This window comes from Artemia sp. Qi Xiang Cuo, chromosome 6 (genome assembly GCF_049724085.1).
Source record: "Artemia sp. Qi Xiang Cuo chromosome 6, ASM4972408v1, whole genome shotgun sequence".
In the NCBI taxonomy this organism is placed as follows: Eukaryota; Metazoa; Arthropoda; class Branchiopoda; order Anostraca; family Artemiidae; genus Artemia; species Artemia sp. Qi Xiang Cuo.
This window is the reverse complement of record NC_142799.1, coordinates 36,626,492-36,652,217: the sequence shown is the minus strand read 5'-3', so window position 1 is coordinate 36,652,217 and position 25,726 is coordinate 36,626,492. Positions and strand designations below refer to the sequence as shown.

General features: G+C 34.0%; 1 protein-coding gene and 1 long non-coding RNA gene across 5 annotated transcripts in view; one reads left to right on the top strand and one right to left on the bottom strand.

Annotated features, from left to right (window-relative positions):
* Positions 1-25,726, bottom strand: part of LOC148951185 (uncharacterized) — a 101,245-nt gene that overhangs the window by 45,361 nt on the left and 30,158 nt on the right. The window lies entirely within an intron of this gene.
* Positions 1-25,726, top strand: part of trh (PAS domain-containing protein trachealess) — a 263,522-nt gene that overhangs the window by 215,991 nt on the left and 21,805 nt on the right. For all 4 annotated transcript variants that reach the window (XM_089090701.1, XM_089090700.1, XM_089090702.1 and 1 more), the window contains 2 exons: positions 8,223-8,386; positions 17,313-17,478. In XM_089090701.1, coding sequence (XP_088946827.1) covers positions 8,223-8,386; positions 17,313-17,478 — 330 coding nt within the window. The remainder of the gene's footprint in view (positions 1-8,222; positions 8,387-17,312; positions 17,479-25,726) is intronic.

The following is a 25,726-nucleotide window of genomic DNA, read 5'->3' as shown; positions in this document are numbered from 1 at the left end:
ACACGTCTAAAGAAAACTCACTCAATGTCCAGCTAATGAAATCATTTCCACCCCACAGTCCCTTGGAAATAGATGGGGGGCTACAAAAGCCAGCAATAATGGGCTTTCAGCCTCATTTCACGTTACATGTTGTATCAATTGAGGTGCAAACATTATGGAGTCCGCCTTAATTCCTCATGAATATGGACAAAGTGACAAAATGCCACTTTGGACTTTCTAGATCTTTGGGGACTAGTAAAAATAAAAACGGAATATTTTAGTGTCGATTTTCATCCGTATGGCAGTTAGTAAATGCATACGTTTCGAGAACGAAAACATTTGAATTGCAAAGGTTAATTTTAAAGGAAAAGGTTGAAGTATAGGATATCCAGGATCTCTGAGATGAGTCTACGAAAATAATATAAATAGTCTAATTTTTGTGATATTAATTAGTTCCCTTGTGCCCTTATTTCAATCTATGCGTGATTTATTGAACCAAGAGAACCAACAGATTTTCACGAAGGGGGAAGGCGATGAGTCTGTGGAAATTCTTCTGGGAGAGAAGTATACAGTTTGAAAAAGGTATTTTATTTTTCCTTAAAGGAAAACATCATATTTTTCTAAGCGTCCCATCGTTTGTGCTTTTTATGGATTAATTAAAAAAAACTTTTTCCACAAAATAAGTTTTTCAAAGAAAAGTAAAGAACTCCCTTAAAGAAAAAATGAGCAAAACTAATTTCAAATAATCTACCAAGCGTGAAACTACCACAAATCAGCATTGATAAATAAATGAAACCCAAAACAAACAGAAATTACAATAATTAACCGAGTCTAATTCAAAACGAGCAGAAATTAACATAAGTTATGCGCAAAACCCCTATGCCTTCCCAAGGCCAGAACAAAATTTGCACTTTACTAAAAAAATATAAATGTTTTTACTTTCATAACTTTAATAATTCAAATAATATTAAAATTTTGATTACTAAATATCAGTATATGTATATTAAACTGACAATGCACATTCATTTGTATTCATAATGCACATTCATAAGGGTTTTGCGCCCAACTTATGTTAATTTCTGCTCGTTTTGAGTTTGACTCGGTTAATTATTGTAATTTCTGTTCGTTTTGTGTTTCATTTATTTATAAATGCTGATTTGTGGTAGTTTCACGCTTGGTAGATTATTTCATTTTAGTTTTGCTCATTTTTTGTTTAAGGGAGTTCTTTACTTTTCTTTGAAAAACTTATTTTGTGGAAAAAGTTTTTTCAATTAATTTCTGTTCGTTTTATATTGACATAGTACGGTTTAATTTAGTTTCATTACTCCTCTAGTTGAACTGCAATGGAAAACTTGATACCATTCGCAAAAAAATCTGTTTACTCTCTTTGATAGCTTGGATTCACTTACGCTATTTGGATACTGCTGAGATGCCTTATTGGGAATTAGCATTATTACAGTGCATTTTGATTTAATTTTAAGTCTACATTTAGTTTTTAAACATATAAAAATTGGATTTGAGGAAGACTAAAATCTATTCTATAAATCATATACAACAACTTTCTATATAAACCTTATATGCCCCCAGGCCATAACTTACAACCCTTGCACTGAGGGCTCTGAGGGGTTTATCATCCTTAAAGACCTATTTTCCAGAAGTTTCCACTACGTTGAAAGAAATGGATATCTCAAAATTTTGATTGGATATCTTTGGGAAAATAATGGGTGTGAGAGAAGCGACTTTCACTCTCCAGTCACTTTCAACTATTAAAAAAGGCACTAGCCCTTTCAATTTCCAATTGAATGAATCCTTTTGAAGTTTCTACGACAACGCTTTCAATAAAAACTTTATATGCCCCCAGGGCATAACTTACAACCCCTGCCCTGAGGGCTGTGGGGGAGGTGTTTTCATCCTTAAAGACATAATCTCTAAAACTTTCAACTACTTTGAACAAAATGGTTATCTAAAATTTTTGATTGGATGTGTTTGGGGAAAAGGTGGGCGTGAGGGGGGGGGGGGGGTTAGTTGGCCCCAAATCACTTTTGACTATTAAAAATGGTGCTAGTCCCTTGAATTTCAAATCTAATGAGCCCTTCTTCAAGTTTCTACGACGAAGATTTCAATAAAAACCTTATATGCCCCTAGGGCATAGCTTATAATCCTTCCCCTGAGGGTTGTGGGTGAGTATCCTCCTTAAAATATGTTTTCTATCTGGAATCAACTACCCTGAACAAAATGGCTATCTCAAAATTTTTATTGGATGTGTTTGGGGGAATGATGGATGTGTTAGGCAACTAGCCCCCCGTAGGGGGGGGGACTAGTTGCCCTCCAATCAATTTCTACTATCAAAAAGGGCACTAGTCCTTTGAATTTCCAGTCGAATGAGCTTTTATTGAAGTTTCTGCGACAACGCCTTCTTTAAAAACCTTATATACCCCCAGGGCATAACTTAAAACCATTGCCCTTAGGGATGTGGGGAGTGTCCTCCTCAAAAAGATATTTTCTATCTGGAAATCAACTACGCTGAACTAAATGGCTATCTCAAAATTTTGATTGGAAGTGTTTGGGGGAATGAAGAGCATGAGGGTGGGGGGGGGCGGCTAGTTGCACTCAAATCACTTTTGACTATTAAAAAGGGTACTAACCCTTTGAATTTCCAATCGAATGAGCCTGTTTTGAAGTTTTTACTACAACGCCTTCTATAAAAACCTCATATGCCCCTAGAGCATAACTTAAAACTCTTGCCCTGAGGGTTGTGGGGGAGTGTCCTCCTCAAAAACATATTTTCTATCTGGAAATCAACTACGCTGAACGAAATAGCTGTCTAAAAAATTTTATTGGATGTGTTTGAGGGAATGATGGGCGTGGGGGCTAGTTGCCCTCCAATCACTTTCGACTATTAAAAAGGGTACTAGCCCTTTGAATTTCCAATCGAATGAGCCTGTGTTGAAGTTTCTATGACAACGCTTTCAATAAAAACCTTATATGCCCCCAGGGCATAACTTAAAACCCTTGCCCTGAAGGTTTTGGGGGAGTGTCCTCCTCGAAAATATATTTTCTATCTGGAAATCAAGTATGCTGAACAAAATGGCTATCTCAAAATTTTGATTGGATGTGTTCCGGGGAATGATGGGCGGGGGGGGGGGGCTAGTTGCCCTCCAATCACTTTCGACTATTAAAACGAGCACTAGCCCATTGCATTTCGAATCAAATGATCCTTTTTTGAAGTTTCTACGACAACGCCTTCTATAAAAACCTTATATGCCCCCAGGGCTTAACTTAAAACCCTTGCCCCGAGGGTTGTGGGGGAGTGTCCTCCTCAAAAAGATATTTTCTATCTGTAAATCAACTACGCTGAACAAAATGGCTATATCAAAATTTTGACTGGATGTGTTTGGGGGTATGATGGGCATGGGGGAGGGACTAGTTGCCCTCCAATCACTTTCGACTATTAAAAAGTGCACTAACCCTTTGAATTTCCAATCGAATGAGCCTTTTTTGAAGCTTCTACGACAACGCCTTCTTTAAAAAACCTTATAAGCCCCCAGGGCATAACTTAAAACCCTTGCCTCGAGGGTTAAGGGGGAGTGTCATCCACAAAAAGATATTTTCTATCTGGAAATCAACTACGCTGAACAAAATGGGTATCTCGAAATTTTTATTGGATGTATTTGGGGGAATGATGGGCGTGGGGGGGATAGTTTCCCTCCAATCACTTTCGACTATTAAAAAGGGCACTAGCCCTTTGAATTTCCAATCGAATGAGTCTTTTTTGAAGTTTCTACGACAGCGCCTTCTATAAAAAACCTTATATGCCCTCAGGGCATAACTTAGAACCCTTGCCCCGTGGGTTGTGGGGGAGTGTCCTCCTTAAAAAGATATTTTCTATTTTGAAATCAACTATGCTGAACAAAATGGTTATCTCAAAATTTTGATTGGGCGTATTTGGGGAAATGATGGGCGTGGGGGGGGGGTTAGTTGCCCTCCAATCACTTTCGACTATTGAAAAGGGGACTAGCCACTCTAATTTCCAATCAAATGAGCCCTTTTCAAAGTTTCTACGACGACTCCTTCGATACGAAGTGCCCGGGTATTAAAAAAAACAAAAAAAAAACAACACATTGCGCCCACATCGTTCTTTGCTTAGGCAGCGCTAGCGCTGCCTATGATTTTGGTTTTCTTGGGGAGGAGGTAGATGAGGCAGCGAGAGGCAGCGACCCTCCTTTACTGGCACTCTTGTCCTAGGTTAAGATTCAGTAAATTTTTTTACGGCCCTTATTATACTAGAAATGACTTGAGAAGTTTTTCTGGTAAAGGACTTTTCAAAAAAAAAAAAAAAAAAAAAAAAAAAAAAAAAAAAAAAACGAAAGGTTTGAACCCTAGAAAATTGAATACAAGCCCCCTTTGGAACAATTTTGCGGGTAGCCATAATAACACAAATAATACTGAAAATGATTATGTATTGTTTCGTCAAATTTTATGAGTAATATCTGAACTAAAAGCTATAAGCACTACCAAAGAAAAAAAAAGATTACTCCATGATAATATCACCAAAAAATGCACTTCGTCCAGCAAGAATTCTCGTTTTAAAATAAAAGGTTGAATTTAAGGAACTTTTGAGTGGTTACCACCTTTCAGAAATCACATGCACCAGTTGGCACGTGCCAAGCTGGTTAGAACTGCGCCAAGCACGGTGGAACTGTGTGGCACACGTGGCACTCCGAGTATAAGCACTTATTTGTGGAATGTGGGTGGCCCTCAGCAACTCTATAAAGTAAACAGAAAAAGCAAAAATAAAAAATCTTATGTAAATTGTAAATCTTGAGCAGCAGTTTCAGAGAACCACAAGATGATCAAATTACGCGCCGGCAGATGTCCTGACTTGCTTATATTTCCCAGATATAAGAAATATAAAAAAAAAATTCAATGCACTTAATCTGCTTCTTTGGAGAAACTTGTAGTAACGCATATTGTTTTCAGTAAGCGAAAATTGTGTTTTAGAAGTAAAAACAGGGATTGAGGGGCACTCGACCCACTATTTTACTGAATAAATTTGTTTGTCTTTTATTATCTTATTTACTCATTTTATCGGGCTGGATATTCTAGGAAAACCTGAAGGCAGGCTTTCGGACATCGGAGACAAGATGTCGAGGCAGTGTTTAAACCCCCAAATAGTCAGTAAGTATGACTGAAAAGTAACAACGACTGTCCAGTGATCATCTAGTTCATACTGTTAAATGTTGAACTGTTCATTTGGTTAACACTGTGTTCTTCATTCTAAGCCACCGTAACTCATCCATCGTGTCATTATCTTTTTGTCGCTTAATGATTAAGCTTCTAAATGACAAAAAAAAACAAAAAAAAATGGAAAGAGTGTTAACATCAACGCCAAAATGATTCTACAATGACATGTATAAGAATTTGAAGCAATCAGCAAAAAATGTTCAAACATTAGCTGAAGCATATCTAAAAGGATGTCTTTGTTAAATTCCAAATAGTTTCGCAGAAAAAGAAGGAAAAGTAATCTCAACAGCGTCAATTTGACCTCCTGGGATATGAATTTCAGTTGTAATTGAAATGACACTTACCAAGTTTCGTGGCATATCAGCGCAATTGCTGATACTGCTATACGAATAGAAAAAAACGAGTGGAACAGAAAGCTCTCTTGCAGCGTTGCAATATTGCCGTTTAGGCAATCTAGAAATATATTGACCTGGAGTATCTGTAGGCCTACAGTTAAATTTTTACTAACGTTTTACTTTTAGCCCAACGAATCTTTGCTGGACAGTATGATTCTTCTATGCCTTGAATTTAAAAAACGAAAAACAAGCTTCTTCAAATGAAAGTAAGGAGCAACATTAAAACACAAAACGAATAGAAAACTTTCTGAAATATGAAGGGGACTGCCCCCTCTTCAACTCATCGCTTTTTGCACTAAAGTTTGGAAGTTTTTTCCAATTCCTTAAAAACGACTGTTCAAACACAAGGGCTGTTAGATTGGAACAAGAAGCTTATTTAGAGCACTAAAATGCTTTAACGCTATGAGTAAGGAATTGAGGAGGGGGAAGGCCTCCCCTTATACACGGAATAATTTTTTTTATATTGAGTTTTAGAGTTGCTCCTTACTTTCTTTTAAAAAAAACTTGTTCTTGTTTTAATTTAACTACTGATCTTTTTGTAAGTCATACCTGAAAATTAATCCCCTCACCGTGTAAGATTCCTCCAGAAAATACCCCCCTCCCCCGTGGAAAATTCTCTCTTCACTGAAAATTCTCCCCAGTAAATTCACCCCGGACAATGCCCCCTGAAAAATCTCCTCGCATATATAAAATGAGGAGTAAAACAAAAAGTAAGACAAATGAAAATAATTCCGTATATGGATTCCAGAACGTCCCACCTCCGTGTAAAAATTTCACTGAGAAATTTCCTCCGTAAAATTGACCACACCCCCAACTGAAAATTCTCCGCTTGGATATTCAACCCGAAAAATCCCTCCTTCCGTAAAATTTTCCCCTCGAAAAATCTATCCTGGAAAAATCTTCTCACATTCAAGAGACAATAAGCAAAAGAGACAGTAAGACGAATAAAAATAAATCTGTGTACGAATTCCAGAAAAGAATTCGGGAAAATTCCCCACCCCCTTCCAACTTGCGGAAAATTTCTCCTGGAGAATTTTTCCGAACAGTTTCCCTCTGGATTATTCTCCCCGCATGTAAAACCAAGTGAATCAACTTAGCTACATCAGGCATCAAGATAAATGTTTATATTAACCATTTATCTTGTACGGACTACGTGATTACTTTTTTGGTAGTCATAAATCGATTGAGTGTATAAAAATTATCAATGGATGGTAACTAGGCACTCTTTGGGGCAAAATCGTAGTTTGGTGCCACAAAATGGCAGAAAACGCCACCTTTCCGCGGCATAATTTTTTTGCTCACTGAAAAAGGACACTTTAACTTTTAATTTCCCTTCAAATCAATCCTCACCCGATTTTCTAGGGCCCTTGGTTTGGTACGATCATCCCTAGAAAAAAAAAACACACAACAAACAATTAAACACGCTTTCATGATCTTTCTTTTGGCAAAAAATAAAAACATAAAACATTTTTGTAGATATGTGCTTGAAAGAGTTCTCTACGGTAGAGTTTTCTAATATATTTAATCTAATCGTGTGACTTTCATTAAGATCCGTTAGCTTTATTGGGGGGGGGTCCCTCCTTTTCCACAATCAGGTAAATTTTCTCAGGCTCGTAGCTTTTGACGGGCAGCATTAAACTTAATTATTTTCATACATCTGGAATCGGCGTAAAAGGCCAATTCTTTTAATTTTTTAATTGCTACCAAAGTTCCTTTTTTAGACTTTCGATTACTATTGGGCCGAGTCGCTCCTTACTTACAGTTCGTTACAACAAACTGTTAGATAATCCTCTTTTTTGCTGTAAGAGAGGACTGAAGGTACACATCGACCACCTTGGAACAAAAATGATAGACATTACAATTATGCGGGTAATCTCAAGAACGCTGTATTGCAGCAATTAACACTTATAACCAGGGACGTCTCTTGTGGGAGAGGAGGCCGTATCCAGGAGAAAACCCTGAATACGGCCCTGGAAAGGAATACACTTCCTCCCCCCTTGGACGCCCTTTGTTGCAAACATGTGTACTAATCACTGTATACAGCTAAACAAATTTATAATTTTAATTGCCTCTAGTTACCTTTCGGTATCCCCCCCTCTCCAAAAAAGATTCTTGTATACGACCCTGAAGAGGGCTACCCTCCCCCCTCCTTAGACCCCCGTTGTTGCAAACATGTTTACTAATTACTGTATACCGCTTAAAAAATTTTCATAATTTCAATTGCCTATTATCATTTTGACAAATAGTGAATTCGGAGCTTTAAAATGCAAAGCTAATTAATTGTTGTGACTTAAATGATCTTTTTCCTTTCTACCCCATGATCCAAATGTCGGGTCTTATTCCGACTACCCTTCAAAGCAAGTTTCTGGATACTCCTTGCTGTTGACCATTAACTCTTTAAGGCACTTTTAACAAATTTTGCTTGATATCAGTTAATTTTAAAATGGACTCAAGAGCTACAATATTCGATTGACTTGGCCGATCATAGCTAGTAAACATAACTCCGCCAGATGACGTGTGTCAGTTTTTTTTTTCAGTTGCCATCTGTATTTAAAAGAAACTACTCTATAAAAGTGGCTGTTAACTTTAATTGTTCTTTTGCAGTACATTCTTCCCTTCATCCTCCTGGCTTTTCTCCGGATCAGATTGAACAGTTTCAGGGAACACATATATTACAAAGCTTAGACGGGTTTGCATTTTCACTTGGTCATGATGGAAGGTTTCTATATATTTCGGAAACAGTTTCAATATACCTTGGCCTTTCACAGGTAACTATCCAGAATTCATTTTGTTTGACTTTAAAACCTGATATGCCGAAACCTGGTGTTCCTGTGCATGTTATAGCACATGATTAGTAGTCATCCTTGTTGTGCTCTTAAGCTGAAAGGCGGCTTCCTAGCACCTAGGGACATCAAGCCACGACAATGCGGGGGTGGATGGGAAGGGCAAGGATGTTTTTCGATTTTTTAACGGAGATATATAAAAAAAGAAAAAACAAACAGAATTTAGCAAATATACCTAACCAGGAGGTAGCGACGACTTCGCTGCTTGAAAAAATCATCGACTAATTTATTTCAATCCAGTTTCTTCATCTCCTCTTTTTGGACGCCCATGATTATGAGATCACTGAGTCTATCATTTCCCATCATCGATCGCAGTTAACCCTTCACAAGCCTCATTTCTAAGAAGAAATACTTATTGGTTAAAGTGGTCAAAGGTAAACTAGCATCTAGCTTTGTCAGTTTTAGCAATGCAAAAATAGGCAAATGGGAGGTCGGATAAAATTTCTATATCTCGAAGAAGATCCGTTCTTTAAATGTCACTTTCTGGAAGACGCAACTTCGTAAGGGAGAGTTCGGATTCTATGGCATAGACTACGTCACCGATAATTCCTTGATAATGACACATCTCTTTCCATTTTGAAGAATTAGAGGAAATTGGAACTTGAGAGGTCAAAGGCAGATAAATATCCGAGCAGAGGTATATTTCGCATGAAACGTTGGTCAATCTAGCTTACGAAACGGTCTTGTATCTCAAAGTGCAAAAGTTTACTAGAGTCTGATTGAGCTGGCTGACTGATGTTGCGTTTACCGGTTGTTGAGTTTAGAAGAAATTATCTGATACGGATGGAAATGGCTTTATTTCTCTTGCTTCGAGCACTGGTTTTATATTGCTGAGATTCCTATTCCTGGATATCGTGTAGAGCCTCATTCGTTATCATTTCTCAGCTTTTGGAGTGTCTCGTATATCTTTGAAATCAGTACAAGTGCAAACAATTTTTCAATTGTGTGGAAAGTTGAGACAAGTTGATTTTGTTGATTTTGTCCAGTAGTCCTTTTGCTTTACAACATGCATCGCCATGTGAAGTATCTTGTGATAGTAACTATCACTGTGAACTTTTAAATCTGACCTTGCGTTGTAAATAGAGTGGACTACATAAAACCAGCAAGTCTGGACGGTTCTTTCGACCTCCAAGACTTTTCGCCCGCTAATACGCTGGGATTTCACAAATAGTTCATGACGAGTGCTGCTGCAAGATATATCATAGGCTATATTTATATCTGACTAAAATCTCTATTTGTAGGAATTTGAGTTATGTTTCTTTATTGGACTTCAAGTTTGAGACATTCTAACAGTAATGGAACACATTTTTTTGCTGCTTTCTTAAAGACCTATATTCATAGCCCTTTAATTTCACGTCATCTAGTTGATAACAATTGGGGCTAATTTCCATCTACTGGAATTAGAGAATTCTAGCTTGGTTTTAAAAAAAAAATCTACACAACCAAATGATTGCTTGATGTTTGTAGAGTTTGTTGGCACGTTTTAGAAGAATTCAGTGCCCAATTTTACTACCCTTATAGACAGAAATTAGACCTTCAAAGCCCATTCTAGATTTGGAACTAGTCATTTGTGATGCATACTCAAAGTAATTCAAATTGAGAATTCAATTTGTTAAACTACTTTCCATTGGTTTTCTTTTTTATTATTTTGTTGACCTTTTAGTACGTGTCAAGAATGAATGGAGTAATTATTGGAAAATGGACTTCTCAACTCCGACAAAATTAACTTTCTGTATCTGCTACAGAGATGAGACTCGAATGCATAATTTCCGCTTTCTTTATCTGTGATACATGCCAGGAAATTTTATTTGCAATCTAAAACATCCCTTTTTCGTCTTTGATGTTTACTGGAAACGGAAGAGGGTCTAGTCGTCCTGTAATCCAACAGTTGGCTTGCTGCACTATTGTCCTATCTCTGCCCCAATCTTCCACGAAAACACAATCACTTACATATTTGACAAAAAAGAAAAGAAAAGATTACTTTTGCTTAAAATATGTAATCCTGGTCAAAAAGCCTACCCTACTCGACATTTTCAGGTTTTAATGAGCGAAAATAAGGATTTTGATTGGTTTTCGGAAAGCGGTTTTTCTTAGAATTCAGGTATGAAAAATAAGTTAAGATTACAGAACGTAGTTGAATAAAGGTTTTTTGGTATAGAGTACATACAAATACGTCATTTAATCGTAGAGTGAGAAGTACTGAGCTCTCTTCTGGTCCAATGAAGATTGGCTCTATTTGTCTTTCTTCGGATAAACGCGCCCCAACTAATTGATTCAGAGGAAAGAAAAAAAAATACTGAGTGCTCTTGAGGACATAATAGCTCATAAAAAGATCGAACATTTTTCGAAAATTGAGTATATTTCTTTCAGTTTTTGGGCAAAAATCTTCCGCGTTAAATGTAATTCGAGGGCACAGAAGTTTCACCACCAACAGTTTTAAAAATGAGGCTTGTGATCTGATTTTGACTTCCAGAATCTCAAAATCAGCCAACCAATTTCAGGTTGCCTGAAATCATTTGTAGTACATTCAGCCATCACCAAGCACTAACCAGTTGATACCTAAGTGTTGAAACAAAGTACTTTTGCTTTTACGAAATGATCCGTGACATTCCAATAATTTTTTCGATCAAAGTCTCCATGTTTTCTGTTACTTGCTTACAGACTTGCTTAAATAACATTGGTATTTAAGACAAAATCGACTAAGGATAGATCTACAAAAATAAATTTTCATTTGGCTCAAATCTGTACAATCAATTATTTTGTTTTGCCTGTCGAAGTCTTCTATTTTTACTTGATAAAAATCGCTTAAGCTTTTTGAAATTAATAAAAGCAATAGTTACGGTTGGCGTGGGTTCTGGTTGACAATTCCAGTGGTCATGATACAATTCCTAAATAAAAGATTAGACGGTATAGTGACTAAATGGCAATTTTTATGGTTCAATTTTAGGTAAAGATCACGGCGGGAGGTCCAATTTGAGCAAAACGCCAATTGTTCTTTTTTTTACTACCACTTATACATAACATAAATAATGTTTTTGAGTATATTGAGTATCATCAGTCATATATTTTTTGCTAAAAAATTAAAGTTTTGCAAAGGGAGTAGAAGCAAAGTTAGCATTAGTAAGAATTTTAGGCGATAATCACAGTGGCCCTGGTGTGATTTATATGTAGAAGATGGCGAGAAAAATGAGCTACTTGCTCATTTACATGTTTTAATTATGGATAATAGTCCTGCTTAACGTTCAGTATAACATAAAAATATGTTCCTTTTTGGTTTTGAGTTTTTACTTATACTTCCTTAGTAGCCAAACTCCAGACCGTTATGTATAACATTAATTGGTCTTTTTTTCCTTTTTTAATAAGTTCAAAATCACTGGTAAGACATATTCTCATCCTGTGAAAACGGTTTTTGAAAAACGATGAATATAGGTACAATTTAAGCTCTAGAAATGAGTTTTGATGCCCCTCAATGGCTTATAACAGCCCATAACAGGTTTTATTTTTTTTTATTAATTTGATACGCTTTCATCAAGATAGAAACTGTTTACATTAGTTAAAAAAAGAAAAACTACCAGGTAACCTTATCCCACTTAAAAAAGAAAAAGACAGAGAAAAGAGATTTTTTTCTACGCACAGCAACAGCTCTTCCAGTGTGTCCAACCTCCCCATTAGGGAAAAAGAGATAATATATAGTGTTATCAGTTATATTGAGACCTTTTCAATTAAATGTGAAAATTGTGATATCTAATTGATAATGTTGATAACCAGGAGGTGCCAATTTAGAAAAATGTAGGGGAGGGGGATCAATTTTGTAGCTTTTTCTCGATTTTTTTAACTGAATATACCCCTATATATTATAATATTTACCCCTATTTATAATATTCTTCAAGGAAAATATCTACAAAAGGTATTTACAAAACCTTAGATGGGGAGGGCAAGTGACTTCGCTGCCACCTTCAATTGACACGCATGTTGATAGCATAAACTTAAAAATAGATTTTAATCGGGCTAAAATTCTGATAAGTATATTTTTGTGTATAAAATTTGTCACATGTGTCACAACGTGAAGATTAATAAGTCTTCAGCTCCCACTAGTCTTAACAAGATTTAAAGATAGTTATTGTATTTTTCACCTGAAGCTTTTTTCCAAAACATCCTTAATTTCATTCCGACCTTCCTAGTCTTGCGCAAATTTTTTACTCTTGCTGAAAATAATAAATACTCTTGATCGTATTAAAAGAAATTTAGCAATCCATGATAATAGAGCAATGATACAAAATAAAAATTCAAATCAAACTATCAAATTAATATTCCCAATGTCTTCCTTTTTATGAAAAATCGTGCTGCCTATTTATCATCATCATTTAGCATGTTGATCTGCGAGTGCGCTCGTGCTTCGACTTCTTAAACGGTGCAAGGTTTAAAAGGATTTACTGAAGGATTTGTTAGGGAAGTACATAATTTGAAGCTTTGTTGGAGCGTCTTGTGACAGGGTACATAAAAATGCTAATTCTAATGCTATTATTATGTTGATAACTTGTCAATGGGGAAAGACGTTGAGGAGGAATGTTTAGGGCCAAGAACTTGGAAAACTACTTCTTTTCATGCCTCTTCAATATTGTGACGGACTGAAAGTATTTACTGGCCCTTGGATTAAGAGGCATCCTTTATAAGAAATTTGTGTTGGTTGCACCAACGCCTTAGAATTATTTCAATGAAGCAGCTCATCAAAATATTAGTGATGATAATATTATTATATTAATGCCTCGTCAATGTGGAAAGGCCTCACTAAATCTGGAAGAAATTTTTCAATCCAAAAACTAGTGAGACCAGCTGAAAATACCTCACCTGTAAAAAGTTTGGTACTTTTTAAACATTCCGATCACCCTCAAGAAGTTTGATCTGTTTAAAACCGGTTTGTCTGTCTGCATATGGAGATAATTAGCTTAGGCTCAGTGAGATAAACTACTATGTAGATATATATTAATTAAATATTTAATATATAGAGTTGGTGTTTTTGTTAGGTTAGGTATTTAATATAATGTGTTCTAGGTGGCCAGCTTTTCCTATTTTTCTGCTGTAGTTTCCATGTTTTTATTAATAAAGTATTATATTTTCATCATATTTTGGTATATCTTATTAGGATTAACCTAATTTCAGAACTCGAGGATGGTTGGGATATTTAACAAGTCCCAAAAGTTTTTCTAGCAACTGAAGTGTCGGAGTTCTAGCATTTAATTGTATTTACCAATTGTATTTACCTTTGTATTTGCCAACTCAAGCGTGGCTTTACCACGTCTATCTTTTACGTGTCCCCAGAAGTGCAAAATAAAATGAAGAAACATATTTTAGTCCAAAGAAAGTGGACAAAAGAAAAACCTATAAAATATCCTCTAGAGGTGGGACAATTAATAGGCTATAGCACAAGAAGAGACCAGTGGAATAGCCGCTTACTATGATTTAAAGATTAATAAAAGTGGCAAGTTGAAACATGGTAGAAAATTAACGTGTGCTTTCAGAAAACCTATTTTAGCACCAGTCTGGTTATTAAGAGGACGAATTCAAAATTTTGATTTGGGCAGACTTTACCCAGGATGTCTCAGAGACATTAATGCATTTTATGCTATGATTGTGCCAGGCGACTAAATACAACTGCCACCAATTTCAGATAAAGCTTGTGGCTTACGTACAAAACTCAGTTGCATAAACTTTCAACCTAATTGTCTTACTACTAAGAAAGATCAGCTAAAGTATATTGAAGTGAATCAATCCTGGAAAATTAACTGTCGAGCTATACATTCCAAAAGCTAGCTACCAGAATGAGTAAAATTGAATTGATTACTTTCAGTTATAATTTCGTAGTATCAATAAACAATAGTGAGACCAATTTGCAACAAGAAGAAAAATAACTTTCTATTGAAAGCTGAGAACAAGAATCCAAAAGAAAGCCAAAGAGATAAGGTTTCTGTTGAACTTGAATAAATCAAAAATTTTCAGTACAGAGGGGCACTTTGAAGCAACTAACACCAAAGCTTGTGAGTTAATTATAATCAAAGTTATGAATACACAGAAGCAGGCACACACCAATAATTCTATTTCGAGGAGATCCGACTTTTTTTTCGGTGTAAAAGGGTGGCAACTTTGAAGAAAAAAAAACTGCCAAAAATAAAATAATTGAATGCAGAACATTATAGATTATGAAACAAATCTCGATATTCTAGCGGGGAAGGGCATAAGCCAGAAGGTCCTTCCTGCCCACGCTACTGCATAAAGACTATAGGACTTGAGATATGTTGGTCTTAACAGTATGCTTCCTCCATGGGTGACCCTCCTGATGAGGGGCCATGTCAGGTTTCAGTATGAGGTAGCAAGTTTTCTTCGATCCGGAGATTACTTATAGTGAAAGGGGAGATGAGTAGCTTCTGTCTACTTTAATTCCAAATTTTATCAATTATGCAGTAGCATTTGGTGAACTCATTCAAATGCTCCATTCATTCTCTTGTCAATTCTTGGTGTAGTTTAATTAATTGACTCTCTCTATTAATTTCACTATATTAAATTTGGTTTTCTGTGGCTCTTTTGCTACCAGTGTTAGCGTTATGTGTTTCAACTTTTTGTGCATAGCTTAAACGCCTTGAAATAAGATATAATCGTTATTAGTTTCAGTCCTTCAAGTGTCTTAAGTGATATTAGTGTTTGAGTGTATTAAATAACCTTGCCTATTCTTAACCTTCGTACCCAAGGGCGGATCCAGGATTTTTTTTAGGGGGGGGACGCAAAATAGGTTGATCCGATAAACTTGCGTTAGGAGCAAGTTTAATTAACGCAAACTTGAGTTAATTAAGTAAATTACACTACTTTAGACAACGCTAGGGGGGCGCCCCCTCGCCCCCCTGGATCCGCCACTGTTCGTACCTTTTATTTTAAATGTAGTTTTGAATCCTACTTAGAGTTAAAATACATTTTAATAATAAACATAAATTAATATGGCACTATATACTCAGTTATTTCTGTTCAGACTCATATGAGTTTTTCGGGATAGTTTGAAAAACGCTAACAATTTTGAAACTTTGGAGGGTGGGTATGTGCCACACTTATGAATGTGTTTAGTCTACTGAAAATTTTTACTAGATTGATAAGATAAAACGCCAAGAAAAATGTACCTGTTAAATCATGGCTCTTTTCACCTGGCTTATAATCCAACCGTGACCCTTCAGTCTTCAAATCGCTTTATACAAATGCTTTAAAAACCGTGAAAAACTTTTACTTTAATAATGGTTTTTAAATAGGATCAATGCAAGTAATTGTGTTACTCACAAATTATCTACTAAACAGTATCTAGGCCTAATCAATGACAATGAAGCTCCAGTCGACTTTATTGATTACTTTAAATAGTTAAAAGACATAACTTCAATAAGCATGACAAATAAAGAATTCAACTTAGCTTTCCCAAAAAAAGGAAACTTGCAGTTTATATATATATATATATATATATATATATATATATATATATATATATATATATATATATATATATATTATATATATATATATATATATATATAAAAAACAGATTTTTTTGACATGCTATTGAAAAGTATTGTTTAAACTTTTTTTTCATGCTCAGCTCTGATTAGATATCTTGGTAAAAATCTAGAAGAGTTCTTTGACATTAACTTGAAAAGTTGTAGTTTTAGGCAATTTGTTCTTAACCTCTAGTATAGCATCAAAATAAAGTCAGCCCCGTGACGACCCACTTATAATAGAAACAAAAAATTGAGTCTAATCTTTCGTTAGACTCGTATAAATTATTGATTGATATATGATGATTAATTTTCCTAAGCTTTATTCTTTTTTTCAGCTGAATAAATGTTTCATTGAAATCTATTAATAATTAATTAAAAGGCTCTTTCGTATATAAAAGTTAAATTCTGTTTTTATCAACTCCACCCAAATGTAAAAAACAATGTAAACCAATGTAAAAATGAAAGTTCTTTCATTATACCTCTTATGATAAGAGGATCTCTTTTGATTGTTTCTGAAACTCGAAACTATGAATAGTTCTTTGAATTTGCAGTGCTTCACAGTCTTTTACCGATTTCTAAATATAAATAATTTGTTCTTCTAATACCGAGTGCGTCATCACTCAAATTTCATTTCTGGAAGGTTACGACTAAACATAAGGCCCTATTTAGTTTTATGTGTTCAAGTATCTTTAAAAATAATACCTTTATGTACTTTGCTGAGAAACCCTTCTCCAAAGAGAAGAGTTTGCTCTTATAAACCATTTCCAAGTACTTTCCGTACTTAAAAAAAGTGAGATAGAACAAGAAGAATAAAGTTTAGCCCTTTGTAGGTACCTCCGGTTCCTTAAGATTACAAGGTTCTCTACCCTTTATCTGGATCTATTCTGCTTTGAGCATGATATAAATATTTTTAATCCCCCTTTGGCTACAAATTTTTGCGGAAATAAAACCACGATTATGAATCATATAAGGTATGTGTATTGTTTCCCTTATTAACCCGAGAAATCCAACACAGTGCCCCCAGAAACGACCGAATAGCCAGCTGTGAACCCATGTTGTAGGCTAAACTGTTGGTAACGTAAGCTGGTGCAAAAGATAGAATCGGTGATGTCAAAATAATATATATGGTCAATCTTAGCTTTTTTCACTTTCTTTTGGATAAGTTATTTACTTTTGTCTAATGTAACCTACATTACTTTAGTTTATTCTAACTCTAACAAAACATAAATAATAAGAAAATATACCTTTATGCGTTACTTTCTTGTAATTCTGTGTTTGAACATATGAAAAGATTTAAAATATTTAATTTTCATACAATTTCCCAGGTAGAGTTGACAGGGAGCAGTGTGTTCGATTATATCCACACAGCGGACCATCAGGAGCTAGCTGACCAATTGGGGATCAATTTAAACCTCAGTAATAGCACTAGTTCCAATTTGCCCCCTTCGCCAGCGTCAGGAAGCGGAAATGGAGACGACCTTGGAAGTGAAAGTAAGAAATTGAGTTTCAATCCTTTTTGCATCATCATCAACTGCATCATCAAAATACTTGACGGTGTGATTGATAAGCAAAGAGGATTTTAAAGTTTACGATCCCTGCGGAAGTTGTTGGAGTTTTTTTTTGGAAATGCTATGGTTTTAATGTTTAAATATATTACGATAATTTGGTATCATTTATCCACCTACCAAATTACATTTTTGAATTTTGTTGTACACCTTTTTTTTATCCTAATCAATCAATCAAAATCGTTTATGGATTTTAAGTATCCACATTGCAAGCTTAGTCTAAATATCCTCCTCCAACCAAAGGGTGGTTACATTAGTCCCTCCGTATTGATCTGAAATACTTCTAATGAAAATTTAGAAAATTTAGGCTTAAACTGCCCTCCTTGAGACTTCAGGCACTCCTTCCCTCATACCACGTCAAAAACAGGCTTAAAACATGGGAAATAAAAAAAAACCTTTTTTTTTTTAGCTAGTTTACATAATTCTCTAAAAAAAAAAAGTCTAAAAAGTGCAATAATTCTGGCCTTTTGAATGAATAGATCTGAAATTAATGAATACGATAATGTAACTATATTGGCCTTCCGGTTCAAGTTGCAGCTATAGGCTTGTCGCAAAACTGCATGGTTTCACCGGGAACACAAGTCTTGAGTTTGTTCCTTCCTAAGCTATGGTTCAATCTTGTGGTAAAGTAAGCTATATTGATCAAACTATCCTCAGTATAAAAACGGTCATGGATAAATGCTGGGATTTTTGAACTATTTGAAACCAGATTTGTACCAGTAATAAAGATATTTACTTTTTGCCAAACAAAAATAACTTCTAAGACCTTAGGGTATCCGAAATAGCAGAAATAAGGACATTAGAGTCCTAGGGTGGTTTGCAATAGCTCTAGCAGGACCGTATCCAGGGGTGGGGGGAAGAAGTTTTGACCCCCACCCAGAAATGTTTGTCTGACTCGTGAAACGTAAAAAGATTGAATGTAAAAAACAATTATGCGTTTTTTGAGATTTTCTTATGTAAAATCCCCCCGAAAAAAAATCCTTGTTTAAAACACTCACCCAAAAAAGAAAATCCTGGATACGGCCCTGAGCTCTTGCATATTTTTTTTTGTTTTTACATTTTGTTCAAGGAAGAGACAGTTCACATGAATAGAAAAGTTTTATGGGTAAACAGTCAACTAGACCCCATGGCTGAATAAGATGTCAACGTCAAAGTTTTCTTGGAAAATTAACCGTTTCTAGAGTGTTCTTCTAGTGTGTTTACCTTTGCTCCTAGACTGAGTGATTGTACACGAAAGCATTAATACTAAATACTACTGTTTCTGCTGCTCAAGTCAACTTTCGCGGGGTGGGAAAGCACAAATTCTTTCTGGGCAGTGAACCGAAGTGTAAACAGTACCAGAGGGTCGTAAGTTCAAATTTGGGACATCATAGAATCTTATTTTTATATTTAAAAAATTACCGTCAAACAGGAAAAAATAGGCAAATTACGCATGCATTATAGGAAATTTTGGTGACACCAGTTTATTTTTTTTAATATCAAAATCTCCATGGACACTTATGTAATTTGTGGTAGTCGCGGGTGCTAAATTAAAAAACTAATACGTGGGTGAAAAAGCTAAAAAATTCGAAAAACGCTTGGCACCGAACAGCTTATATAAGAAGGTTTAGTTTTCCTGTGAAGGTGTAGTTATCTTTGAAAATCGCTAAATTGCTAATGTCTAAATTTTTACTGCTGAAAAGCGCTGTCAAATTTAATTGATTTGTTTAGGCTGTTTACAGAAGTTGAATCAAAACGAATATTTTTACTTGAGTGTTTCTTGACACTGATACTCCATATAAGTACAAGATGATACCTAAGTAGGAATGACCCAATTGATATTGAACGAACACCGTGCTGCCATCTACAATGTAGTTTAACGCTGTATGAACATAATTTATTCAAGGATTATCGATCCACGAATGGGTCAATGACCCCTTTTTTCAAGGTCGATTTATTTGTTGTTTTCAGGTGTAATGAACCCGGAGTGAAGTTTGCACATGTGCATTAACGGCGGGGGAAATGTATGGATCTATAACTCGTGACGGGGCACCATATATGGGCATAGAATACTGAACGAACACCGTGCTGCCATCTACAATTGAGTCTAACTCTGACCCCACGCCATATATGGGCATAGACTCCCTAGGGGAAATAGATTTCCGAGAAATTGATTGCGTAATCGAAGGGGTGATATACATAATCAGTGTGGAATGTATTGATCTAGGGGAAGTGAATTTCTGAGAACTTGATTTGCATAATCGAGGGGAGATTATTTCCGAGAAATTGATTCGCATAATCGAGGGGAATTATTGATTCACGAAAGGGGAATTAATTTGTTGTTTCTAAGGGGAATTATTGATTTACGAAAAGGGGAATTAAGAAACAAATATGGCTTCTTTGATCGTAGGTCTGAGGGATAAACGATCTTTAGCTCAGAGAGAAAAATTAATATTCTATTTTTAAATATGGCTTCATTGATCTTTAGTGTCAGGAATTAGATATAACATCACTTGTTATCTTGGAATTATGCGACAGCCTAAAGAAATAGAAAAAACCTTTTTTTAATACGGCTTCGTTGTTCTTTAATTCAGAGGGGTAAATTGTTATTCTATTCTAATCTTATTAGTTTATCTAGAAACACCTATTAGGTAAAGAGATTAATGCGGTAAAGGGTTTCCTATGAATTTCAAATGTGACAGCGTAGGGATGCCAAACAAAAGGAAGACGCAGAAGTTACGTTTAAGGATTATTTGGGCAAAACCATTGTGAGACATTTTAGAAGATGATTTAAGCGAAACCGATTGAAGCATTTTAGAAGATGATTTTAGAAGAGGATTTGAGGGTGAAACTCTGTGGTCGTTATAATACACAAGTTCCATTTGAACAGTCTTGTGAGGTCCCCTACCCCAACAACCCCCCTACCACAACCCCAAAGGACCCCGACCCCCCTACCCCAAGCCCGAAGGAACCCTCCGGCCCCCCAGCCACAATGGGGCCCAAAGGCTGCCCGAGCCCCCTCCCTTCCTCCCTTTCTTTTTTGATTTGTTTTAAAGTTTTTTCGGAATGAGTTTTTTAGACTTAGAAATTATCTAACATTTTACCAGTTTTTTCTTTAACCCATTGGCATAGAGTTTTAGCAAAGAGTCTTAGCTTAGTTTTATTTAGAGTTGAAGTTTAGTTTAGATATAGTTAAGAGTTTAAAGTTATACCTTAGAGTCTTAGCTTAGAGTTTTTGTTAGAGTTCTAGTTTAGTTTAGTTTTAGTTAAGAGTTGTAGCTTAGAATTTTAGCCTGGAGCCCTAGCTTAGAGTTTTAGTTAGGGTTGAAGTTTAGTTTTAGTTATAGTTAAGAGTTTAGAGTTTTAGCTTAGAGTCTTAGCTTAGAGTTTTAGTTAGAGTTGAAGTTTACTTTAGTTTTAGTTTAGAGTTTTACAATGGAGTATTAGAGTAGAATTTTTTAGTGATCTGATGCTTAGTTCTAGTTGTAAATTGATAGTCTTAACTTAGAGTTAAAGCTTAAAGTTTTAGTTAGAGTTCTTGTGCAATTTAGTTACCGTTAAGAACTTATTGTTTTAGAATATAGTCCAATATTAGATTTATAGTGACAGTTGTAGTTTAGTTTAGTCCAAGTTAAGAGTTTCGAGTTTTAGCTCATACTGTTAGCTTAGAGTTTTTGTTAGATTTGTAGTTTAGTTTAGTTTTAGTTAAGGGTTTGTAGTTTTACATTATAGTCTTAGCTTAGAGTTTTAGTTAGAGTTGAAGTTTAGTTATAGTTAAGAGTTTAGAGTTTTAGCTTGGAGTCTTAGCTTAGAGTTTTAGTTAGAGTTGTAGGTTGGTTTTAGTTAGAGTTCTAGTTTACTTTAGTTTTAGTTAAGAGTTTCGAGTTTTAGCGTAGAATCTTAGCTTAGAGTTTTTGTTAGAGTTCTATTTTAGTTTAGTTTTAGTTAAGAGTTTAGAGTTTTTAGATTAGATCTTTTGTTTAAGTTCTAGTTTAGTTTAGTTTTAGTTAAGAGTTTAGAGTTTTACCTTCGAGTCTTATCTTAGAGTTTTAGCTAGAATGGAAGTTTGGTGTAGTAATAGTTAAGAGCTTAGAGGTTTAGCTTAGAGTCTTAGATTAAACTTTTTTGTTAGAGTTCTAGTTTAGTTTAGTTTTAGTTAAAAGTTTAGAGTTTTACCTTAGAGTCTTAGCTCAGATTCTTAGCTCAGATTTTTTGTTAGTGTTCTAGTTTAGTTTTAGTTAATAGTTTTTATCTTTAGATTAAAGTTTTTGATGTAGTTCTAGTTTATTTTAGTTTTAATTAAGAGTTTAGAGTTTTAACTTCGAGTCTTATCTTAGAGTTTTAGTTAGAGTTGAAGTTTAGTTTAGTAATAGTTAAGAGCTTAGAGTTTTAGCTTAGAGTCTTATCTTAGACTTTTTGTTAGAGTTCTAGTTTAGTTTAGTTTTAGTTAAGAATTTAGAGTTTTACCTTAGAGTCTTAGCTTAGAGTTTTTAGTTAGAGTTGAAGTTTAGTTTAGTTATAGTTAAGAATTTAGAGTTTTAGCTTAGAGTCATAGCTTAGAGTTTTAGTTAAAGTTGTAGTTTTAGTTAAGATTTAGTTAAAAGTTTAGAATTTTAGCCTAGAGTCTTAGCTTAGAGCTTTAGTTAGGATTGAAGTTTAGTTTAGTTATAGTTAAGAGTTTAGAGTTTTTAGCTTAGAGATTTAGCTTAGAGTTTTAGTTAGACTTGAAGTTTACTTTATTAAATAGCTTATAGTTTTTAGCTTAGAGTTTTTAGCTTAGAGTTTTTGTTGAAGTTCTAGTTTAGCTTAGTTTTAGTTTATAGTTTTAGCTTGGAGTCTTAGCATAGAGTTTTAGTTTGAGTTGAAGTTTAGTTTAGTTATAGTTAACAGTTTAGAGTTTTTACCTTAGAGTTTTTGTTGAAGTTCTAGTTTAGCTTAGTTTTAGTTTATAGTTTTATGTTGGAGTTACAGCTCTAGCTTAAACTCTTAGCCTTGATTTTTTTTAGAGTTCTATTTTAGTTTAGCTTTAGTTAAGAACTTAGAGTTTTAACTTATAGTTTATCTATAGTTATACTTTAGCTTATTTTTATTTTAAAGTTTTAGCTTGGAGTCTTAGCTTATAGTTCATTTAGATTTATAGTATAGTTTATCTATAGTTAATAGTTTAAAGTTTTAGCTTATATTCTTAGATTAGAGTTTTAGTTAGATTATAAGTTTGTTTTAGTTATAGTTAAGAATTTAGAGTTTTTAGCTTAGAGTCTTAGCTTACAATTTTAATTAGAGTTGAAGTTTATTTTAGATAAGAGTTTAGATTTTTAGCTTAGAGTTTTAGCTTAGAATTGAAGTTTAGTTTAGTTATAGTTAAGAATTTAGAGTTTTAGCTTAAAGTCTTAGATTACAGTTTTAGTTAGAGTTGAAGTTTATTTTAGTTAAGAGTTTAGAGTTTTAGCCTAGAGTTTTAGCTTAGAGTTTTAGTTAGAGTTGTAGTTTAGTTTAGCTATAGTTCAGAGTTGAGAGTTTTAGCTTAGAGTCTTAGCTTAGAGTTTTAGTTAGAGTTGAAGTTTAGTTTAGTTATAGTTAAGAGTTTTAGATTAGTGACTTAGCATAGAGTTTTTGTTGGAGTTCTAGTTTAGTTTAGTTTTAGTTTATAGTTTTAGCTTTTAGTCTTAGCTTAGCCTAGAGTTTTAGTTTGAGTTGAAGTTTATTTTATCTATTTTTAAGTTCTGATAGATGTAAAACAGAGTCTTATAAAATAGTTTTTAGTTGTATTTCTAGTTTAGTTTAGTTTTAGTTTATAGATTTATATTGGAGTCTTAGCTTATAGCTTTATTTAGATTTGAATTTTAATTTATTTATAGTGAAGCATTTAGAGTTTTATATTATAGTTTTAGATTAGAGTTTTAGTTAGAGTTGAAGTTTAGTTTAGTTACGGTCAAGAGTTTAGAGTTTTAGCCTAGAGTTTTAGCTTAGAGTTTAGTTAGAGTTCTAGTTTAGTTTAGTTTAGAGTTTCAGCTTAGAGTCTTAGCTTAGAGTTTTGTTAGAGTTCTAGTTTAGTTTAGTTTTAGTTAAGAGCTTAGAGTTTTAGCTTAGAGTCTTAGCTTAGAGTTTCTGTTAGAGTTCTAGTTTAGATTATTTTTAGTTTAGAGTTTTAGCTTTGAGTCTTAGCTTAGTGTTTTAGTTACAGTTAAGTTTAGTTTAGTTATAGTTAAGAGTTTAGAGTTTTAGCTTAGAGTTTTAGTTATAGTTATATTTTAGTTTAGTTATGTTTAAGATCTTTAGTCTAGAGTCATACCTTAGAGTTTTGTTAAAGATCGAATTTAGTTTAGTTTTATTTTAGAGTTTTGCCCTAGATTCTTATCTTAGATTCCTATTTATAGATGACGTTTAGTTTAGTTTTAATCAAGAGTTTTATCCTAGATTCTTATCTTACATTTTTAGTTAGAGTTCTAGTTTAGTTTATTTTAGTTTTGGTTAAGAGTTTTAGCCTAGAGTCTTAGCTTAGAGTTAAGTTAGAGTTGAAGTTTAGTTATAGTTAAGAGTTTAGAGTTTTTGTTTAGAGTCTTAGCTTAGAGTTTTAGTTAGAGTTGACGTCTAGTTTAGTTATAGTTAAGAGTTTAGAGTTTTTAGCTTAGAGTCATAGCTTAGAGTTTTTGATAGAGTTGAAGTTTAGTTTAGTTTTAGTTATGAGTTTAGAGTTTTACAATAGAGTTTTAGCCTAAAGTTTTAGTTAGAGTTGAAGTCTAGTTTAGTTATAGTTAAGAGTTTAGAGTTTTTAGCTTAGAGTCATAGCTTATAGTTTTTGATAGGGTAGTATTTTAATTTAGCTTTAGCTAAGAGTTTAGAGTTTTAGCCTAGAGTTTTAGCTTAGAGTTTTAGTTAAATTTGAAGTTTAGTTTAGTTATGGTTAAGAATTTGGAGTTTTAGTTTGGAATCTCAGCTTAATATCTTAGTTAGGGTTGAAGTATAGTCTAGTTATAGATAAGGGTTTAGAGTTTTACATTGAAGTCTTATATTAGAGTTTTACTTAGAGTTCTACTTTAGTTTAGTTTTAGTTAAGAGTTTAGAGTTTTATCTTAGAGTCTTAGCTTAGAGTTTTAGTTAGAATTCTAGTTTAGTTTAGTTTAGTTAAGAGTTTGGAGTTTTATCTTGGAGTGTTAGCTTAGAGTTTTAGTTAGAGTTCTAGTTTAGTTTAGTTTTAGTTAAGAGTTTAGAGTTTTACCTTAGAGTCTTAGCTTAGAGTTTTAGTTAGGGTTGAAGTTTAGTTTAGTTATTGTTAAGAGTTTTGAGTTTTACCTTAGAATCTTAGCTTAGAGATTGTTCTTAGAAGTAACAATTTTTTCGTTTATGAGAGCAAGTTTTCTGTCAGAAGTAGCAATTTTTCCTTTCACACTAACAAATTTTCTCATTGAATCAACAACTTTTTCCTCAATACTAACAAACTTCTACTTAAAAATATCAAATTTTTCTTACAAGCATAATTTTTTTCCGTTCATGATAAAAAGTTTTCAGTCAAAAGTAGCAAGTTTTCCTTAACACTTACAAATTTTCTCATCAAAGTAACAATTTTTCCTTAACACTAACAGAGTTTTAATTACAGCTATCAAATTTCTCTTAGAAGTAACAATTTTTCGTCAGTGATAACAAATTTTCTGTTAGAGCTAACAAATTTTATGTCAAAGATACCAAATGTTTCGTCAGTGGTAACAATATTTTTATTGTGATAACGAGTTTTCTATCAAAGGAAGCACTTTTTCTGTCAAAGATACCAATTCGTTCTTAAAAGTAACATATTTTCGTCACTTATTACACAATTTCTGCTAGAAATGGCAATTTGTTCAGCAAAGATATCAATTTTTTCATAGAAGTAGCGAATTTCTTCTAACAGCACCAAGTTTTCCGTCAAAGATAACAAATATTCTCTTCGAAGTAACAACTTTTTCATTAACCTAACCTAACCTTAACTTAACAAACCCCAATTTCTCCTTAAAGTTAGATTTTTTCATCAGTGATAACAAGTTTTCTGCTTAAGCTGACAGTCTTTCTCACAAATACACCAATTTTTTTCTTAGATGTATCAATTGTTGTTATGATGACAAACTGTCAGTTAAAAATAACACGTTTTAAGTCCAACATATCAAATGTGTCTTGGAATTAACAATTTTTTCGTTGATGATATCAATTTTTTCTGTCTCAAG